This window comes from Falco rusticolus, chromosome 7 (assembly GCF_015220075.1).
Source record: "Falco rusticolus isolate bFalRus1 chromosome 7, bFalRus1.pri, whole genome shotgun sequence".
In the NCBI taxonomy this organism is placed as follows: Eukaryota; Metazoa; Chordata; class Aves; order Falconiformes; family Falconidae; genus Falco; species Falco rusticolus.
This window is the reverse complement of record NC_051193.1, coordinates 7,034,683-7,052,802: the sequence shown is the minus strand read 5'-3', so window position 1 is coordinate 7,052,802 and position 18,120 is coordinate 7,034,683. Positions and strand designations below refer to the sequence as shown.

Sequence of the window (18,120 nt, the reverse complement as noted above, 5' to 3'; positions counted from 1 at the left end):
GGCAACCAGCCACACCGCACTGGAGCTCCTCTGACTAGATGCCTGGCAGACCCCACCCAGCTGCTCTCTCACAACCCTTCCTCAACAGGACAGGGGGACAAAAGAAGGGGAAAAAGCTCGTGGGACAAGATAAAAAAAAAAAGAGGGAGATCACTTACCAAGTACCATCACGGGCAAAACACGCTTGACTTAGGGAAAATCTGAGGAAAATCTGATTTATTGCCAATTAAAATAATAGGCATAGAGAGAAACAATGACAAATTAAAACAACGCCTTCCCTTCACCTCATTTCACCACTTTTTCCTAGGCTCAACTTCAGTCCTCTACTCCTGACTCCTCTAGCTCCTTCCCCCTTAGCCTGAGCCATGCAGGGTGATGGGGAATGGGGGCTGTGGTGAGTCCGTAACAGCTCCTCTCTGCTGCTCCTTCCTCCTCACACTTTCCCCCTGCTGCAGCACTGGTCCTCTCCATGGGCCGCAGCTCCTGTCAGGGAGAACCTGCTCCAGTGCAGGCTCCTCTCCACAGGCCGCAATGTTCTTCAGGGAACAGCCACCTGCCCCACCACGGTCTCTCCACGAGCATCTCTTCCTGCTCTGACCTGGGTGCTGGCATTGATTTTTCCTCCCACAATTTTCCTCACTGCCTGTGCAGCCTTTTGCCCTTTCTTGAATATGTTTTCACAGAGGCGCCCACAGCCTTCCTGACAGGCTGCGCTGTGTGCTGTGGTGGCGCCACCACAGAACCGGCTGGAACCGGCTGTGTCCGACAGGGCAGCTGCGCAGGTCTCCTCAGAGAGGCCCCCGCAGCCCCCCACTGCCACTGCGCTCTCCTGTTAAATGAAACCCCAAACTGCCTCAAATCACAGTCTTTAAGGCTAGAAGGAACCCCAGTGAGAAGACAACCAGACCTTAAATGACTTGATGGAAAAATGTGAGACCGAGTTACAGGTTATCCACAGCCATTTTGGCAGCACACAGCCAGTGTTAAACCAGCCTGTGCATGGCAGGCTGTGCCCAAAGGAAGCATTATCACGGAATCCAGGTATCTTTATAATAAAAGAATTCAAATCCACAGGTCTTTCCTGCTAGGAATCCGATTCCATTAGAGCAGCAACCACTTCTGCCCTTCTCACCCAGCCTACAAGCAAACCACCACCCTCAGGCTTGGCGTGTCAAAGCTGTCAGATACCATGTCCGACTGGCTATCGCTGCCACGTGAGCTAACAGTGCTGCATGAGGTGCCCGAAATAAATGGTACCGGGGAGGAGGAACGGGACTTCCTAGCGCAGATGTTCTCAAGATTTCCCGCAGCACGGACAGCATGTGTTAATAGAAAGACTGACTCACAGACACCTCCCCTCCCACTCGCAATACCATGGGCCACCCTCCCTCAAGTCTGCAATCACATCACACCCTTGAGGGTGCTGTGACCACTTCCAACAGGGGAAAAGCAAAAATCTTTGGGGTATTTCAGAACCTTTTTAATAAAATAAGGCAGCTGGACACAAGCATCAGCTGCATGAAACCCACTAACACACTGTCGTGGAACAAAATGCAAAGGTTACTGTTTTAGGACATCCGCAGCGTCAGAAAGCAGCTTAGCTGGAAGAGCAATGGAGGTTCTTGGTCTCTAGGCTGAAGGGGAGGAAAAAGGCTGAGGGATGTGAAAAGTTGTCAGAAGTTGTCAATGTGGCTGACGGTCATGATAATTGGTTGCCCTTTTGCAGGTCAACTACACTGTATTGACTTCCATTCTGTGAGAAGTCATCAAAAGTAGAGAGTGTGAGCTCTGGAAGCAGAAATAGGTATGGTAAAGTCATACACAACAGACAGAAAAATGAAAGGGGAAGCACAGAGGAACAAGAAAAAGAATAAAGCCTATCTCTGACATCTCCCTCCTTCACCTGCATTTCCCTGACAGAGCTTTACTGCACGCACAGAATGCCCTAGAGAAAACAGAAAAGCTTGGAGCCTGAACCATCCTTCTCCTCCTCCTCTGTTTGCATTCCTCCTGCCTTTCTTTCTCCTTATAGCTTTGACATGGAAGGGACAGAATAAATGCAGCTTTAGCATGAGCTGTCCAGGCCTGCCCCAGCATGCATAAAGCACAACCTAGACATGGAATCAGGCTAAGAGAGGAACTAAACTACATCAGTTTAATTTTTTTCAATTCTCAAGAGTTTCCTCTGCAGGTGGACAGTGGGAGGGAGACGTGTGCATTTCAGATGTTTTGGAGTTCAGAACAGCAGCCCTGAGGGTAAATTGACTTTTTTCTTTCCTAACACTGCACTCAAGCAAGAGCTTCCCCATTGGCTTGGCTGCTGGATGACATTTGGGCAGCAGAAGCATTAGTCAGGTTACTGAGGTTGTCTTTCACTTGTTTTGAAAAGTGCTATAGGATTTCTAACACCTATCTAAAGCCAAGCTTTCAAATTACCACATTAAACATTATGAAAAAGAACATATTCATGGCTTTTTACAAGATACAGTTGACATAACTCTTTCTTCTGGGGCTGCTAGAACAAAAAAAGAAATCTGTAGACAGTGATCAAATACTTATATCCTTTTCCCTTACATCCCTGTTCCCACCATGAAAATTCCGAATTAGGGTAAGGGAGCCGATTATCAGTGGCAGCTCCGGAGCCTTTCTGTGCCAGCCCCCAAGAGCACAGAGACATAAATCCATCAATGCATGCATGATAAAATGATTTAATCTACTACTTTAACATCTAAAAAACTCTCAAAGGGGAAATCCAAAATGCAAAACAATCTGCAGGGTGTAAAGTAAGGCTTCAGAGAGTAAACCAGTAATTTTCCTAAAGAACAGCATAAAAATTTTCCCTCTTGATGACATCCAAAAGATCACTAACATCAAGTTACTGCTTGCTCCTGCAAAGAGCTTCTGCACTAATCGCGTGGCTTAGCAACAGCTGCAGAAGAACTAACACATAGTACAGTAACTTACCCCTGCATGCATTCTCTCATAAAAAGGCAACATCAAAATCAAGCCACAATACCAAGACTCCCAAAACCGCACATAGGGGAGGAAAAAAACCCAAGTCTTTTTTAAGGTTTTCAAACCCACAGAAAGCAGCTTTTAAATTCCTCTGTTGTGGTCTTTGAAATTCAGTTATCTCTGTCGTAAATGCTCAGAGCGTCAGTCTGAGTGGGACTTGGTTTGCAAATAAGCTCTGCACAACTGCAAGGAGCCAACATTCGCAACATGCTGTTTAGGTACTAACTGAAACCAATCACTCCTCATCATTAAAAACACTATGTACATGGACAGAACTTCCCAAAGGGTCTCACACTTCATTTATCATATGCTTCAGAATCATTTGAATCCATTTTCTCCAGGAAGCTGAAAGCATAAGTCATGAAGACAAGCTACAGTAGAGGCCAGTGCAGTTTGCCTGTCTAAAAGGACAGAGATTCTCCTTTTTGTCTTACTGGCCATTTCTCTTGACGAAAACAAAACACAAGAGGAAACAAAAGTATAAAACTCCTTCAAGAGCGCAGTGTATGCCTTATGCTTCAGAACCTGCTCCTGAACCAAGCCCAAAATGGCAGCTCTTGTAAGCAGATACACAAAAACACAGGGGATAGGAAAAGAGAAAGCCAGTGCTTCGATCTTCTAGCTGCTGGCTGAGAAACCTGAAGTTCAGTTTAGATGAAGCCATGAAGTGTCGCAAGAGCAACACAGGACTTCATAAGAAACAGAACATTCATCCAAACAGCCCCCACATGGGTGAAACGCAATGAGAAATTATAGTTGCCAGATGCAGACTAAGAATGAGTGAGCAAAATAAGCATGTTTTCCCACAAAGGCACTTTGTTTTGGAATTTAGAGGAAGTTCTAAAGACTGGCAGCTACCGAAGAAGGGCATGGATGCAAGATGCACTCAAGCCAAAAGATGCAAAGAAGAGACAAGAACTGAAATGCAAATGCTGCAACACCCTATAAAAGCTCAGTAAGAAGGGAGTTTAACTTAGAAAAACAAATCAGCACCTATATTTAAGTAGCTGGGTTTGCATTTCTATAATTCCGCTGGTATCTCTCCCTGTCCATGTCCTTACATCCAGCATGCCTACAAACTCACTGCCTCACTAAGGCTGCAGAAGTACATGGTGACAACTTCTTTATCGGCTTATTTTTTTAACATTATCACAAAACCATCAGGAATATCATACTGAATCAAGTCCCTTGTCAGAAAACAAGAAAAGATTTTATTTTAGAGGTGGTGACTTAAAATTAAGTCAACTCAAAGCCCTGAAGCCATGCTTGTTCCTACTCATACATTACAGAGTACCTTAGAGGGAAATTATTTCATGATCTTGGAAAAATCTGTCTTACAACTTCAAATATTACTTTAGTAAACAGAAGAGTTTGCACGTCTATTTGACATTCAGAAAAAACAAGTACTTTTAACGTGAATCTATTCTCTGATCAGGATGGTCAGAACTACAGAATACCGAATTAAGAACACAGCATTTGCTATATGAAGAACTACCTATTATTCCTGAGTTTCAAAAGGGGTTTGCCGTGTTTCTTAGCTGTTATTCTAGAGCAGGGTGGTGGGTTTTTTTCCCCCTAAGATTCTCATTTACCAAAGGAGCAATAAAACAGTATTTTGTAATGCTGACTTTTTTCCCTTCAAAAATTCTTGTAACATAAATAGATATTAAATACTTTAAGGCAGATCACTTTATTTAAAATGTCTATAAATATAAAATGCATTAATAAGACCTCTTAATGCTTGTTTTGTGGTTTGACAGTAAACGTAATGGCTTACAGAGAGGAGTTAAGTTAATATACCCCTGACTAGTAATATTCTATTTGCTTAAATGCAAGCATCCAAGCCAAAATTAACATTCTGGTTTCTTTTAAAGGCAGCCTGCCATGCTGCAGTATAGCTGAATAAGCATTGGCTAATATCACAGGGCAAATCCTGTCCCCCAATTAACAGTCACAGAAGGCTGACAGAAGTTGTATCGAGGCAGGCAGGAAAGAAAGACTCCAAGCAGCCAGGAGGCCTTCATTTGCTTGGCTACATAGAGCACAACATATCCTGCACCAGAGAAGGATGTAAAGGACTTAGGGCTGTGCTATTCCTCACACCATGGTTTTACAGATGAGAAACTACCATGCAAAGATTCACCATGGCTGGTTCAGGCACTACCAAAGAGTGGCTGAGTGAAGAGTTCAGCTAAGGCCTACCTAAACCCCATGACCATCCTATCTCTCTTCCTGAAATACTTTTTCTGAATCATTCTTCAGCCTCTTTTGCTGGGATGAAAATCAGCTTTCATTATGGCAAATGGAATGTTAAAATACCCTTTAATTTCCTTGAATCTCACCTGTTTTATAGCCTCAGAATAAAAGATTTATGAAATGATGCCATCTATATGTTTGCCTATTATTATTCCTTGGTATCTTCTGATCTTGCCAGCCACTCACAACCAGTTTCCTCAGGAAGGTAGAGGCCTGAAAGATATTATGTTCCTGCAAGTGTGGAAATGTAGGTGGCCAGACAAAGGAGAGAGACTCTGTCAGTGCTCCTCTGAAGGTTGAAAAGCTGAAACATAAATTCAAATCCTATCAGACATCAGAAAAACCACATGGGTGAGCCCCTAGGAGCAATGACTTAACAGTGGGAAACATTTCAGCTGGACTTTGCACCTTAGGAGATGTCAGATAAATGTGTTCCTCAGCCAAAGTCCTCTTTCCATGTGCACTCTCTAGTGTCTAATAAAGGGGTGAGCTCACACTACAGCATCAGAACCTAGCTTAAAAGTCCATCAGCCAAATCCATTGGAAACTAAGCTTCAATATTTGTTCAGTAAATGGGTTTAGAGAACCCAACCCATCTATCGGCACCTCTCCACACACATATATTCACACCTGGCAAGATATTGCTGGCAAGATATTGCTGAGATATCCTTGCAGTACTCCTCAGCCTGGACAGAGAACAGTATTCATAGCCATCATTTGTTTAGGATTTGGTCTATCAGCGTACTCAATCCTAATAATCTTCACAGGCTGATAAAGCTACACAACACAGAGAAGCACTAATGACTACACTGAAATAATTAACCTTTTGCCATGAGGATCATCAAGGCACATGTTTTAAAAGCTCTCACAGCCATAATGCCCTGTCCCAGCCCTAGCAGAACTATGGGGTACAATGGCACAATTTTTATTATCTCACTGATAAGTCAGTGCGGAACAGATTTTAGGAGGACCCCTGGGCTGCCACTGCAAACAAAAAGCATCCATCACCCCTCTCAAGGTCCAAAGTATCTGACATAAGGAAGAAACTCAGCCTTGACACATACATTACATCTGAATATGCATTTCTGTTAATTCAAAAAGTGACTTGAGAAGCAAATTTGTTCAGAGCTCAACTTATGTTCTGGCTGCTCACTGCAAAACTGGTACGTGAATTTAAAGTTGGATCATGGCTATGAGAAGAATAAGGCTCTTGTGCCCCCAGTAAACACATCCTTAAATGCAAGAAAGCCAGTAAGTAGACCCTGAAGTTATGGTGACATAAATGGATTTTGTTGCAAGAAGACATTTCCTACAAACCAATCCAAATAGATGTAGAGACACAATGAAGCCTTATTAAGTGACTACTGTCACAGCATGCTAGAAGGCAAAATAAAAGGTAGAGGAAGGGACATAGAAAAGACTAATTAAACAAACTCCCTGCTTAATCAGCAAAGCATTGCACTACAGTAGAGCTCCCTCATACCAGTGCTTGATAAAGGAATACCAGGCCTTTTAAAAAGCTGTTGCCCCATAGCCGGATTACACATTGAGAATCCATCTCTTGGCTCTTCACTGGGAAGCATGACCAGTTAATTACTGTTTAGAACTGCTATTTTTTTCCAAGCCAATTTGCTGCTCACGAACAACAGAGCAGTAGTCAGGAAAACAAACTGTTCCTGGATGTTATAGTAGTATGGGCAGAGGAACACAATCTTCCTCTAAGGCTTCCTTGTGCTTCTGGAAGGAATCGTGCCATCTCTGAGCAGAGTTTTCAGTGTCTGCATCCAATTCAGCCATTATCTCTTAATTGTCACTGCCAACAAGTGAGCAAGCATTCATTGTGAGAGGCTTTGTGTTCCCTTATCAACTGAGACAGAAGGCTTAAATACTAGGACAGCTAACAAATTAACACCCACACTTCATATGATCTTGCAATTTCAAATGGCTCTCCTCACTCCTGGCAGATTCTCTGCAGAACTCTAGAATGCTTCTAAAGCCCAATTCCATCAACTGTTCAGAGGTATGATCAGCGCCACTTCATGTAGCACAAGAGGTCCCGGGGTAAAGAGAAGGGGATTAGCAGGCAGTTTGATGGTATTTGCCATGTTTTCTATAGCAAGGGAGGAAGCCATGTTCATTATGTAAAAACCAGAGATAAAAGGTGTTTCTAACTGACTTAAAGCCAGGTTTTCTGCTGGAAATCAATATGACTGCTGTCTTCAATAACACTTTGACTGCCCACTATGACAATGACCCACAGAGAAATACCTCTTATGAAACAGGTGTGCCATGGAAATCTTTAGAAACCCAAGAAAAATCATGTCAGAGAAGACCATCTATCTACTCTGGGATACTCTTTTCCAAGATAAACCATAGCAGTACAAAAAATGTGGTAGAAAACACCACTCCTGAAAAATTATGGAATATTTCTTAACTGAAAACTTGTCATTTCAATTTCAATTTTTTTTTATTTATTGTGATGTTCTTAGGCAAATACAGGGAATTGCACAGATGGAGGAGAAGAGGCACGTAACACAAGTAAACCAAAACCTTTCCTCATACCTCAAGGTCAAAACAGTTACCCATTTCTGCTGTCAAGGAAGTCAGCTTTAACCTACCCTGGATATGATCTGTTTGCTCCTGCTTCTTCTTTTGAGAGTAAAGTGCCTACTTACCATGTTCATAACTGTGAGGATGAACCTTTGGGCAGCCTCTGCACCGTGGTATTGGACCATATCAGCATCTGCCACCACCAGGGTTTCTACTGTGTACTCGTTGGTAAGCCGAATGGCATTTCTTCTCTCCCTCCAGTCACTGGTTGATTTCATTTTCTTTTGTCTCTTCTTTTCTAAAAATCAAAATGCTTATTAAGGCTGATAGATCATAATAAAGCATTCATACTCTTTTCAACACACTCTTGTGCACTTTCAAATTGCAATGACCTTTAATTAAAGTGTTCTTTGCTGATAAAAAGCAGCAACCAAGAGGGGTTCCTTCACAAGTATATCTGTACCTCAGTGTGCAGATCTGTATGAGACCACCAGATTACATGCAAATAAGAAAGGATGGGAAAAGAAAAGTCCAGAAAAGAAAAAGATTAACTGTAATTCAAACCAAGAAGTCACGCTTTTGCAAAAATTTCAGAAACTGGAAATCTTGCTTGTGAAAGGGGTAACATTCCACTATAATGGAACAAGTGCTAATTAAGGAAAAAATCTGTTGAAGAGAACTTTAGCATACAAGATCGTGCATTGGGATGCAGTGTACACTCTAGACTCTCCAAGTTCTCATTAGCCAGGGAAGTTGTAAGATATTCCTGGACTCAATATTTCCGTCAGTTGCATTTTTGCTTGCTACCAGCACTACTAGAGCAATGTAACAGAACACAAGACAGAGTCTCAAAATTTTTAAATTAAGTCAGATTGTTTTGGAACATGCATCATTAGCCAACTGCAGAAGTCTCTGGATGAAACCCAGAAGTGCAGAAGGTCAGGCTAGATAAGACCTTCTCAAGCTTTCTTTGCTCATTTATTGCTATTGGCATGAGCACCAGCACCAGCAGCTGCAGTCACTGACCACCTATGTACAGAGCTCACATGCCTCTTTATTGTGGTACATGTACCAAAAGCAGGGGACTCCTTAGACCAACTGATCACTCATGAAATTAAGTTACAAGAACCCATGAAAATGACCCATTCTAAGCACTAGAAAGTGAAGCGGTGGTCAGCTACCATTAACACAAAAATTAAAACACAGAACATAAAAATTAAAACCTTCTTTCCTCCAAACTAAGGAACTAATGTATTAGGAATTTGTCTTCTTCTGAACTGAAAGGTAAAACGTGTTTCACAGCTCAAAGGCAGATGTGCATAGCAGCTGAGGCGTGAACAAGAGAGATTAAGTTCAGATCTGAAATTGAATCTACTCACTTCATTGCAGTCACAAAAAACGTATTCATGTTTTCAATTGTAAAATGAAAGAAAAGCAAATGAAGTCATTAAAGTCAAATTTATTTTGCAATAAGAAACAAACTGCCAAGACTCACTGAAATTACATCTGCTTAGTGCTTACCCTGCAATATGCTATGGATATTAACATTGGTATTAATGCTGATTTCTTCCAATGAAAAAGGGAGCAGAACACACAAGTCCTGAAACAGCATAAACGTAACATTCAATACAAAAGTGACACAGGATAGACCGTAACAGATGATCAGACAAATACCTCGTGTCAAACTACACATTTTCCAGAGCAGAGAATCACTTCTTAATTTTCTGTAGATCTAACTTGAGACCCTCTCTTAGCACAGCACCATTCTGCAGCAGGCAGATCTGAGTCAGTGTTCACCGAGTCTGTTCTTCCACAGCCTGTTTACCAGCTCCCTTACATAATTCAGCTTGAATTTCCCCTCTTTCCCAGCCTGGTAAATGCACTCACACCCAGATCATCAGTTTCCTTTGATTGACCCTCTTGTATTGAGGGTAATAAATTCCATCAGCTGTAAGACCCTCAAAGTCCACCTGAAATGTATTCCCTGCCTTCTGCTCATTCATACATTTTCTGTCTTGTCAATATGCACATTTACACATGTCCATCCCATACCCCTATTCTGAGTGGTCTAGCAGTCATCCAGTAGAGCTCTACACATGCTTTTCTGCCCAAGGCATCAACTGTCAACACTTGGTATGTATTTTAAATTGAGAAAACAACCATGAAACTTGATTTGAATCTTTTTTTAAAAGGGTTTGGAAATACCCCCCGGGTCTAAAAAGATAGACAGGAGCCCATAGACAAGCAAAAAATGAAAACTTGGGGTGCTCATAAATAATGGAAGCTACGTGCCAGTAGCAAAGATGAAAACAGCCAAGTTTCAAGGCTTGTTTTCACATGGACTGCAGGACAGCTACAGAAGAGTATGCAATCATGACAAAGCTGCCACAGAAACACAGAGACCCCCTGCTCTAAGTACTTTAGAAAGGCAATAAAACAAAATGGAGTGGCTATACCACAGAGATGGAAAGATGAATGCACCTTCAATTTGCCAACTATGAAATGAAGATGACTTCACCAAATATCTGTGAAAAAGCTCCCATGTTTGTTTGTTTGTTCATTTCATTCCATTCATCTACCCATCCCTCCTTCTGCATAGCCATGCATCTATAGCTGCAGTACTTACAAGGTTATCATTTAAATACCAGAGATGAAAGCAGAGAAAAAGGAAAAGGCGGCAAATTATTCCAGCAAGAGCACTGACCTTTTGGGTCTTGCTGCTTGCAAACAGAACCTTCCCGGAAATAACAGCACTTCCCCAGCAAATTCTTATTTTGATAATTCCCTAATACATAGGAAGTTTTCAGCTGGGGTAAATCTACCTCTAAAGAAGTTGCTCTTTAGGGGGGGCTAAGCCTAGACTCAAATAAGCCCAGGCCTGGCATTGAATGAGCTGTCTAGAAAGGCTTAAGTGGAAGAAAATAAATTCAGAGTACTCGGTTTTCACTTCAAAAATCTCCTTTTTGGTGGAAAAGCCGCCACTTGTGTCAGAGGAGGAACCCACTAAGCTACACTGTAGCTTGCACTCCAGGGAGAAGAGGTCATGCCATGGTCATTTGCCATGGGATTGCCTGGCGTGCTCCCTCCTCCAGAGGCAGATGAAGGAATTGGCGGGGCTTCGCCAATTCCATTCAGCACCTCTTTGCAGAAAGCAGCTGTACAGAACTCTGAAAGGTGTGATTTCTGGAGAGCAGCAGTGTAAAGGGACTCCTGGCAAATTGCTGGGTAGTCTTTGGTTCACAAAAAGCCTCTGGCCTCTGTTCCTCCATGAGTTCTACTTGAAACTGTGGATTGGCTGCTTTCCACTGGGTGGTAGGGATTAGAGGTTGTGTGTGGAAAACTACCACCCCACAGGCTTGCCTAGAAACACAGCCAAAATGACCTGACGTAGAGAATCTGGGCTCTTACTCTTATCCTCTCCCTCACATTGTCCAAGCACTTAAAACAGGTAACACGTAATGGACTCAAGGGATCCTACAAAGAGCTCAGGTGGCCACCGATGATACACTACAGAAGGCGTAAGGCAAAGCAGTACAAGCTACTTGAACAGAAGAACGAGTGTGTGTGCCCCCTTTTTTTACTCCTTTTCTTCCCCTTTTTAAGTTTGTAGCTCCTTTACAGGATAACTTTTCTTTATCCTTTCTGTCCTTTTTGTCCTTGCAAAGGACTAAGTTCATTGGTCTCTATTTGCATCTTTCTGCCTACCAGACACGCAAGCAATTTTCCAGCATGATCAAGCACATGGAGAAAACAACTATCATTTGCACGGATGAACCATCACAAACAGAACAAAGAAATACACACATCCCATATCACAGACACTTGATGAAGAGGAGGAGGAAAAGATCCAAAGCCAATAGTAAAAATCCTCACTAAATGCATCTGCAACTCATACCTGAGGTGAGTCAACTTTATGGAGGTACCAAAAAGCCCGATGTCTAGAGCCTCACTTTCAGAAACAAGCCAGCATGGAGAAGTCTCACTCCTGCCCCGCATGATTTATGGACTACGGGCAGAGAATCCCTCCACAAGTACACGAAACCCCAAACTAAAATAAACATCAGCCATTAAAACAAGGATTAAATGCTTGGAGGATTCTTTATTTGAACAAACTGATGTTACAAATTTTGTGGTGCAGATGTTAAGTGTTAGCGTGAAAGCATAAGAGGCCATAAAACACGGGCAGGAGCCTGCCAGAGGAGTTTACATTGTGGGGAGCACACATAACCAAGCTGCACACTAATTTAGGAGTCAGGTGTTCCCCGCTTAAGAGGTCAGAGAATTTCATGTGAAATATGAGCTGAAACAGTCAATCTACAACACAGCACATATATGCTATGGGTGACTAGGCACAAGGGACATTATTCTTTTGCCAGTCACTTTGACAGTGTGTTACATAGTCTATCTGGGCAAAAGTACCACAAAATTCAGGACTGTTAGGTAATAGGAGAAGAGCGATACACTCCCAGATCCTCAGTGTAAAACGGATGTAACATTTCACAAGCTCATTAGCTGTTTTTTATCTACAGGGTCTTACCTTTCCTTGGCTGCAAAACAACATGATCATATCACATTCTGCAGTCCAGTAGTCTTTGAAATCTTCCTCAGAATGGCAAAAACCCATAGTCCCTACTGTGATCAGAAGCATAACAGAGCTCTTCTGAAGCCTCAGTAGAAAACTCCTTATGTTCAGTGCTTTTTATGGCAACCCAGCAGATGTACAATTCCAAAGCAACCGCCCCAAATGACCTTTTCCTATTACACACCAAAAGCCCTGTCTAGCACTGTCTGGGTTTTGGCACATTCTTGCTGTAACTGCAGAGTCCTTTCCTGCTCCTCCTACCTCTCTTCCAACACTATTTCCCAGACTCATCTGAAAAGCAACTTCTCCTATAGCCTTCAACCTTTTTTTTCTCCCTAATCTTTCCCTTTGTAATTTTAGCTACCTCATTCTAGTTAAATCTACTGAAAGTTTCTGGATGCAGTTCAACAAAAGCCACAAATGAAAGTAAAATAGCAGAGTCCTTTCTGCAAGGCCAGATTTCTCCCTAGTTTTTTTCCTATTGTTGCCTTAAAAATCCTCTCCAGTTCTTCCCTAGGAAGCCTGCTGCTAACTCCCCTCCACCCACGACCCCTTTAACATCCCTATATACCCTCACATGGAGACGTGGAGAGCTAGCTCTGTTTTCCTTTATGCTGTTACTTCAGCAGCACAAAAAGGAGGAGAGAGTATGCAAGTGGAGCAAACAACTAACATTAGCTCTCCCTATGGCCCAGGAGCTTCTAGAGAATCTTTCACTGATACTCACATTAGGCAGGTTTTATTAGTTTCACTTAGAAGTAAAAATCATCACTTTCACAAATCAAAATAGAGAGAAAGCAAAAGGAGATCCTGCACACAAACCAAGCCTAGAAATTAAAGAAAGGAAGTACTTGGGGTATATGCTTGCTAGTTAACCTAAAACCACGTCAGTCCAAGGAAGGGCAAGTTTGCTGAATTATCAGAGGGACAGGATGCCACAAAGTTTCTCTGGTACTGGTAGCAGGATACAAACACCTCTCAAAAGTCTATCAATCCCATGTTTAAAAGATCATGACACTGCATCTATGTCTCTTGAGCATCACTATTTAATCTAGACACTGCACTAATTTCAAATACATTTTTAAATCTAGCATAATGACTTGATTTCATTTTGAATCAAGAAGGCAAGGTGTATGGTGGAGCCAGGAAGGAAGGGAAACAGAAAGTGGAAGTCAGCAGCAGCATTTACATCCCAGAACCAGAGCAAAAGCAAAACCTAAACAGAGTACAGGCAGACTTCCTTTTAAGATCAAGGGGTGGTAGGCTGAAACACAGGGAAGTTTATTATTTAAAAACACACCTAGAAAAATACTCTACAGTTAAATCAATCTACTCCTCATGTTTAGATCTGACAGCAGGGCTGCTTCCAAACCATTTATTGAACAGTTTGTTCAAAAGACTGACTGCACAGCATCAGCACAGTGGATGCCCTTGTACAAGTCAGCAACCTTGTCTGCTTGGCCTCGGGATCAAGTTGCTCCTGTTTAGAAGCAAGACAAACTTGAACAGGCTTAGAGATCTGAGACTTCCAGGATGACAACACGTTTGCTGCAGAAGTCATCCCACTGAAGAATATGTGCTAACATGCCTGAGCTAAAAGAGCAACCATAGATCTTGGGACAGCTCAGAGCTGTGAGATCACCACAGGCACATAAAGGGGGCCAGTTCAAAATTCATGGACACCACCAGAAACATCCCTTCACTGCCTCCTTTGGGCTTTACACCCAAAGTTCTGTGTATTGGTTACCTTGCAGCTGCAGTTTCCATCCATACAACAACAGAGGTTCTTTTCAAAACACTGATCTCCTAAAGGAGGAAAAAAAAAAAATACAACAACAAAAAAAACACACAACCCCACACTTCACCTCCAGGGCCCTTGCTCCACACAGTTGCTTCCTTGACACCTTTCCTATGGCATCTCAGAATAGACACAAGCAAGGATTGAAGAAGGAAACAAAGAAAAGCAGACACTATTGGAGTTGCTGCCACAGCCAGCACCCCCCAATCTATTTCCAGCCATGAGAACATAGAGCCCCCCTTCACCTCTGTCAGGACACAGCATAATATTGTACCTGTTCACTGGTCTTTTATACCTCCATTAAAAGCTTGGAATTTCAGATTTACCACAGCTAGCTGATGCCAGTGGGTAGTCTGAAGTTCAGGAATTAAAATGCTTGCTCATTCAAATCCCAGCTGATTACAGACCTAAAGCTGTCCTCTCATTCTTAATGCCTTGTTCTACAAAAGGGTTATGAGCCTCCTCTTTCTGACTAGCATGGCAGACTAGTTTTTTCAACTGGTAGGAAAAAAATCATTTCATAGCAGAATGGTCCAAAATTCCCTAATCCATCTCCCAAAGGTGTTGGGGGTTTTTGTTTTGGTTTGGTTTTGTGTTTGTTTTTTTGGTTTTTTTTGTTTTTTTTTTTAACATGGTCACTTTCATAACAAATCACAAGTTCATGACTATTTGTCTGGCACAGCAGCAAACAAGAATTTGAGACAGAAGTCATGAACTCTGGGCTGGATCTTAAAACACCACAGAAATTTTATTGCAAGGATTTTTATCCAAGTTAGTCTGTAGCTTGGACACATCAGTTAAAACCTTATTCTGCAAAACATACTCAGTCATCAACATAACACATCAAGACTTTGTCTTTAATGGCAGGCTTGTAAGACAGCACAAGATAAGCATTATGATCTCTGTCCACTCACTGGTTCAATTTGTCAGCAGGATTTCAAAGATTGCCACCTCCTGAACTATGTGTGCTCATCTCCTTTTAAAAGGACACCTTTACTGTAGGCTTTCCATCCAGCTAGAAACAAGGACCCACTCATGCAAGACAGTCAGGTAAGACAATTTAATGGTACAGAAAGCAGGCACAGTAAACATGACTTAATGGTAAGACTATTAAAGTGGGAATGGCAATACCTGCTCTGTCACTCCCTCTTAGCTTCTGTACCTCGGTTTCTCATCCTGTATTTGATTTTCCCTGTTACTAGCTGTAAATTCTCTGAAGCTGAATTGATTTCCTTTGTTTGTGACAGATGCACAAAGGTCCCAACTTGCTTGGGGCCATGGGGGAAGATCCTGTAACACAAATATAATTAGGTCCTAGTGATAAGGCATCATGTACGTAAGACTTTGAACTCTGGCTCCTCAGTTTTGATCACAAACTCAGCAGATCTAAGATCAATCACAAATCAGGGCTTTGGAGAGTACAAAATGCCTGGCTGAAGTTATACCGTGAAAAATGGCATCACTGGCCTCCAGGTTTATTTGATTTTAATAAGTCTGCCGTGAACGTGCTTAATTTCCAAAGAATGTTTTTACAACTGCCAGCCTTACCAACCTGTCCTGAGCTTTGGCACCTCAACTCCAGTCACTTCTGAGGTTGGAAGAGCTCAGGGACTCTCCAAACCAGGGGCTCCCCACCTATGGTCTGGCCTCATCATTACACCTATACCTTGAGAGAGGTGGCACAGACCTCCTCGAAAGCTGAGGAATTTACTTCTGGCGATTTGCAAAAACCAGTAAAGAATACAGGTTCATCTTCCTTAACAGTGTTGGCTCAGCAAGTCAAAGTGAAGTAAAAAGTAGTGTAACAGTTACTTTCAATGCCTAATGTATACAAATATGTCAAACTACTCAGGGAACAGATGAGCTGAGAAAGAAACTGTCAGTTTATACAACAACTTTCAGATCTAAAGGCTCTCGATACCATCCCCAGCTCAGAGTTAGTAGCCCTAATCTGTAAATAAAGAAACTGCTTGAGAGTTAGAGGTTATAGTCTAAATGACCTCTAATTTTCTGTGCCCTCAGTCTTGGGTTCACAGTTTGGGACATCTATCACTTAGGAAACTTAGAGCTTTTGAACAGAGGCAAAACCTGCCCCAAAATTTTCCCATCTTGGCCACACAAACATGTAGGTGGCCCAACACTTGGTAACTTCTACAGGTAAGATCCCAAGGGATCTACATTAGGAACTGAGACCAGAGTCCCAATTCCCAACTCTTGGCTCCAACCCTCATCTATGATTTATGATAATACAGAGAACACAAAGACAGTTACAAGGTAAGCAATGTACCTTAGTTTCCTTGGAGCCACCTGTCTGCCTTTCTAGTCAGAACAACCACCAGAATTCCTGTGAACATCCTGAGACAAGGACAGTGTACACTAGGCAGCCTAGCTCATTACCACCTGCCAGTTTAGACTTCAATATGTTCCAGTGGAAACTAGCATTAAGTTTTACAAGGAACCAAGTGAAGAAGCAGTACAGCTCTACTGCGTGCAGCTGCTCTGAAAGGGGAAGAAATCTATACACTATGCGTATCTGCCATGTCCTCTTCATGTCTCTTTTGCACCTTGACAGTAGAGGAAGAAGAAACTGGAGTCCTTCCTGCTCCACATTATCCATGCTGACCTCATGCTGATGGCTCCATCCAGAACAGACTGGCAATAAAACTCCACTTGCCACATGTGATGGAAAAGGACACTTCTGAATGGTAGACTGCTCCAATAGGCTGCTGTTTATCAGACATAAGGAAACAATCACACACTTACAGGGGAAATCCAGACTCCCCGTTTGGAAGACCAGGGACCTGGAAAAACCAAGGGATTTATCCACACAAGTGAGACACACTCCCATGGGTGAAGTGCTGAATTTCTGATACGGGGAATACTTCAATGCTTGCAAACACTTAATCACATTACATCTTCTGCATAGCCCATTGCTGAAATCCTTGCTTTAATTCTTCAACAGATGCTTCCTAATATGGACTAATACAGGTTGCAGTACATCTCTCTATTTTTAGTGCACATTTTTTGGCCTTAACAACTGCTATTTCAGGCCAAGTCAAACCTGCAGAGAAAACACAGCTAAGAGACAATGATTAAAGATGGGGAAATGCAACATAGCAGTAACATGTGTTTAGGATTTATACCTGTTAAGGGAAGTGTTCCCTACATTTGATACCTGCATACTAGCACTTGTTTAAATTATTACCAGCTTAGATCAATTGTTAAAACAGAGAAGCAATGCATTTTTTGTGGATTAAAATGTTGATCTTCCTGTTTTTTCACCATATGCTTCACTCCATGCAGCACATTAGCATTAAACGAAAACTGGTTCATTTAAACTGACAAAAGGGTTTAGAGCAAACCCACATTTAAGAGTAATTTATGAGGTCTATATCATAAACATGAAATAACAACCTTCCCTCCAAAGACAAGCTGCTCTCTCTCATGCTCCTGGACTGTATTTTATATCAAATCCCTTCTATGTAAGGGGACTTTAATACATCACTGGAGACCTTTGGAAAAGTTATAACAGAACTTACTTTTCCCAAAGAAATAGAAAGTTTTATGACATGGTTAGAGGAGATTCCTATGCTTTCGTATCATTGTTTGATTCTGGTTTTAACACTGATAGTTTCATCAAGAAAACCTGATTTTTTTTTCCCATCTATAGACTTTGATGGCATAGGAACCATAAAAAATATGTGACCAGATCTCAGCAAATTATGTTCCATGATAGTTAACATAACTATATCCATTTACTGCAGCTGAGTGTGTGGATATTGTCAGGTGGAAACAGCTTTGTTGTATATATTACAGGGTCACAGAGAGACAGGGAAATGAAAGAAGCCCCATCTCAGGTATTTTTTTACTCCCATTCTTAGCTACAGGGAGTTATAAAGGAGAAGGTAGAGTTCCCCCA

The 18,120-nt window shown here is 42.0% G+C and overlaps 1 protein-coding gene across 1 annotated transcript in view; it reads right to left on the bottom strand.

The window, feature by feature from the left end:
* The window catches only part of ADAMTS17 (ADAM metallopeptidase with thrombospondin type 1 motif 17), a 191,470-nt gene that overhangs the window by 155,760 nt on the left and 17,590 nt on the right, over window positions 1-18,120 (bottom strand). Inside the window, exon 4 of the mRNA XM_037396065.1 lies at window positions 7,947-8,119. Coding sequence (XP_037251962.1) covers window positions 7,947-8,119 — 173 coding nt within the window. The remainder of the gene's footprint in view (window positions 1-7,946; window positions 8,120-18,120) is intronic.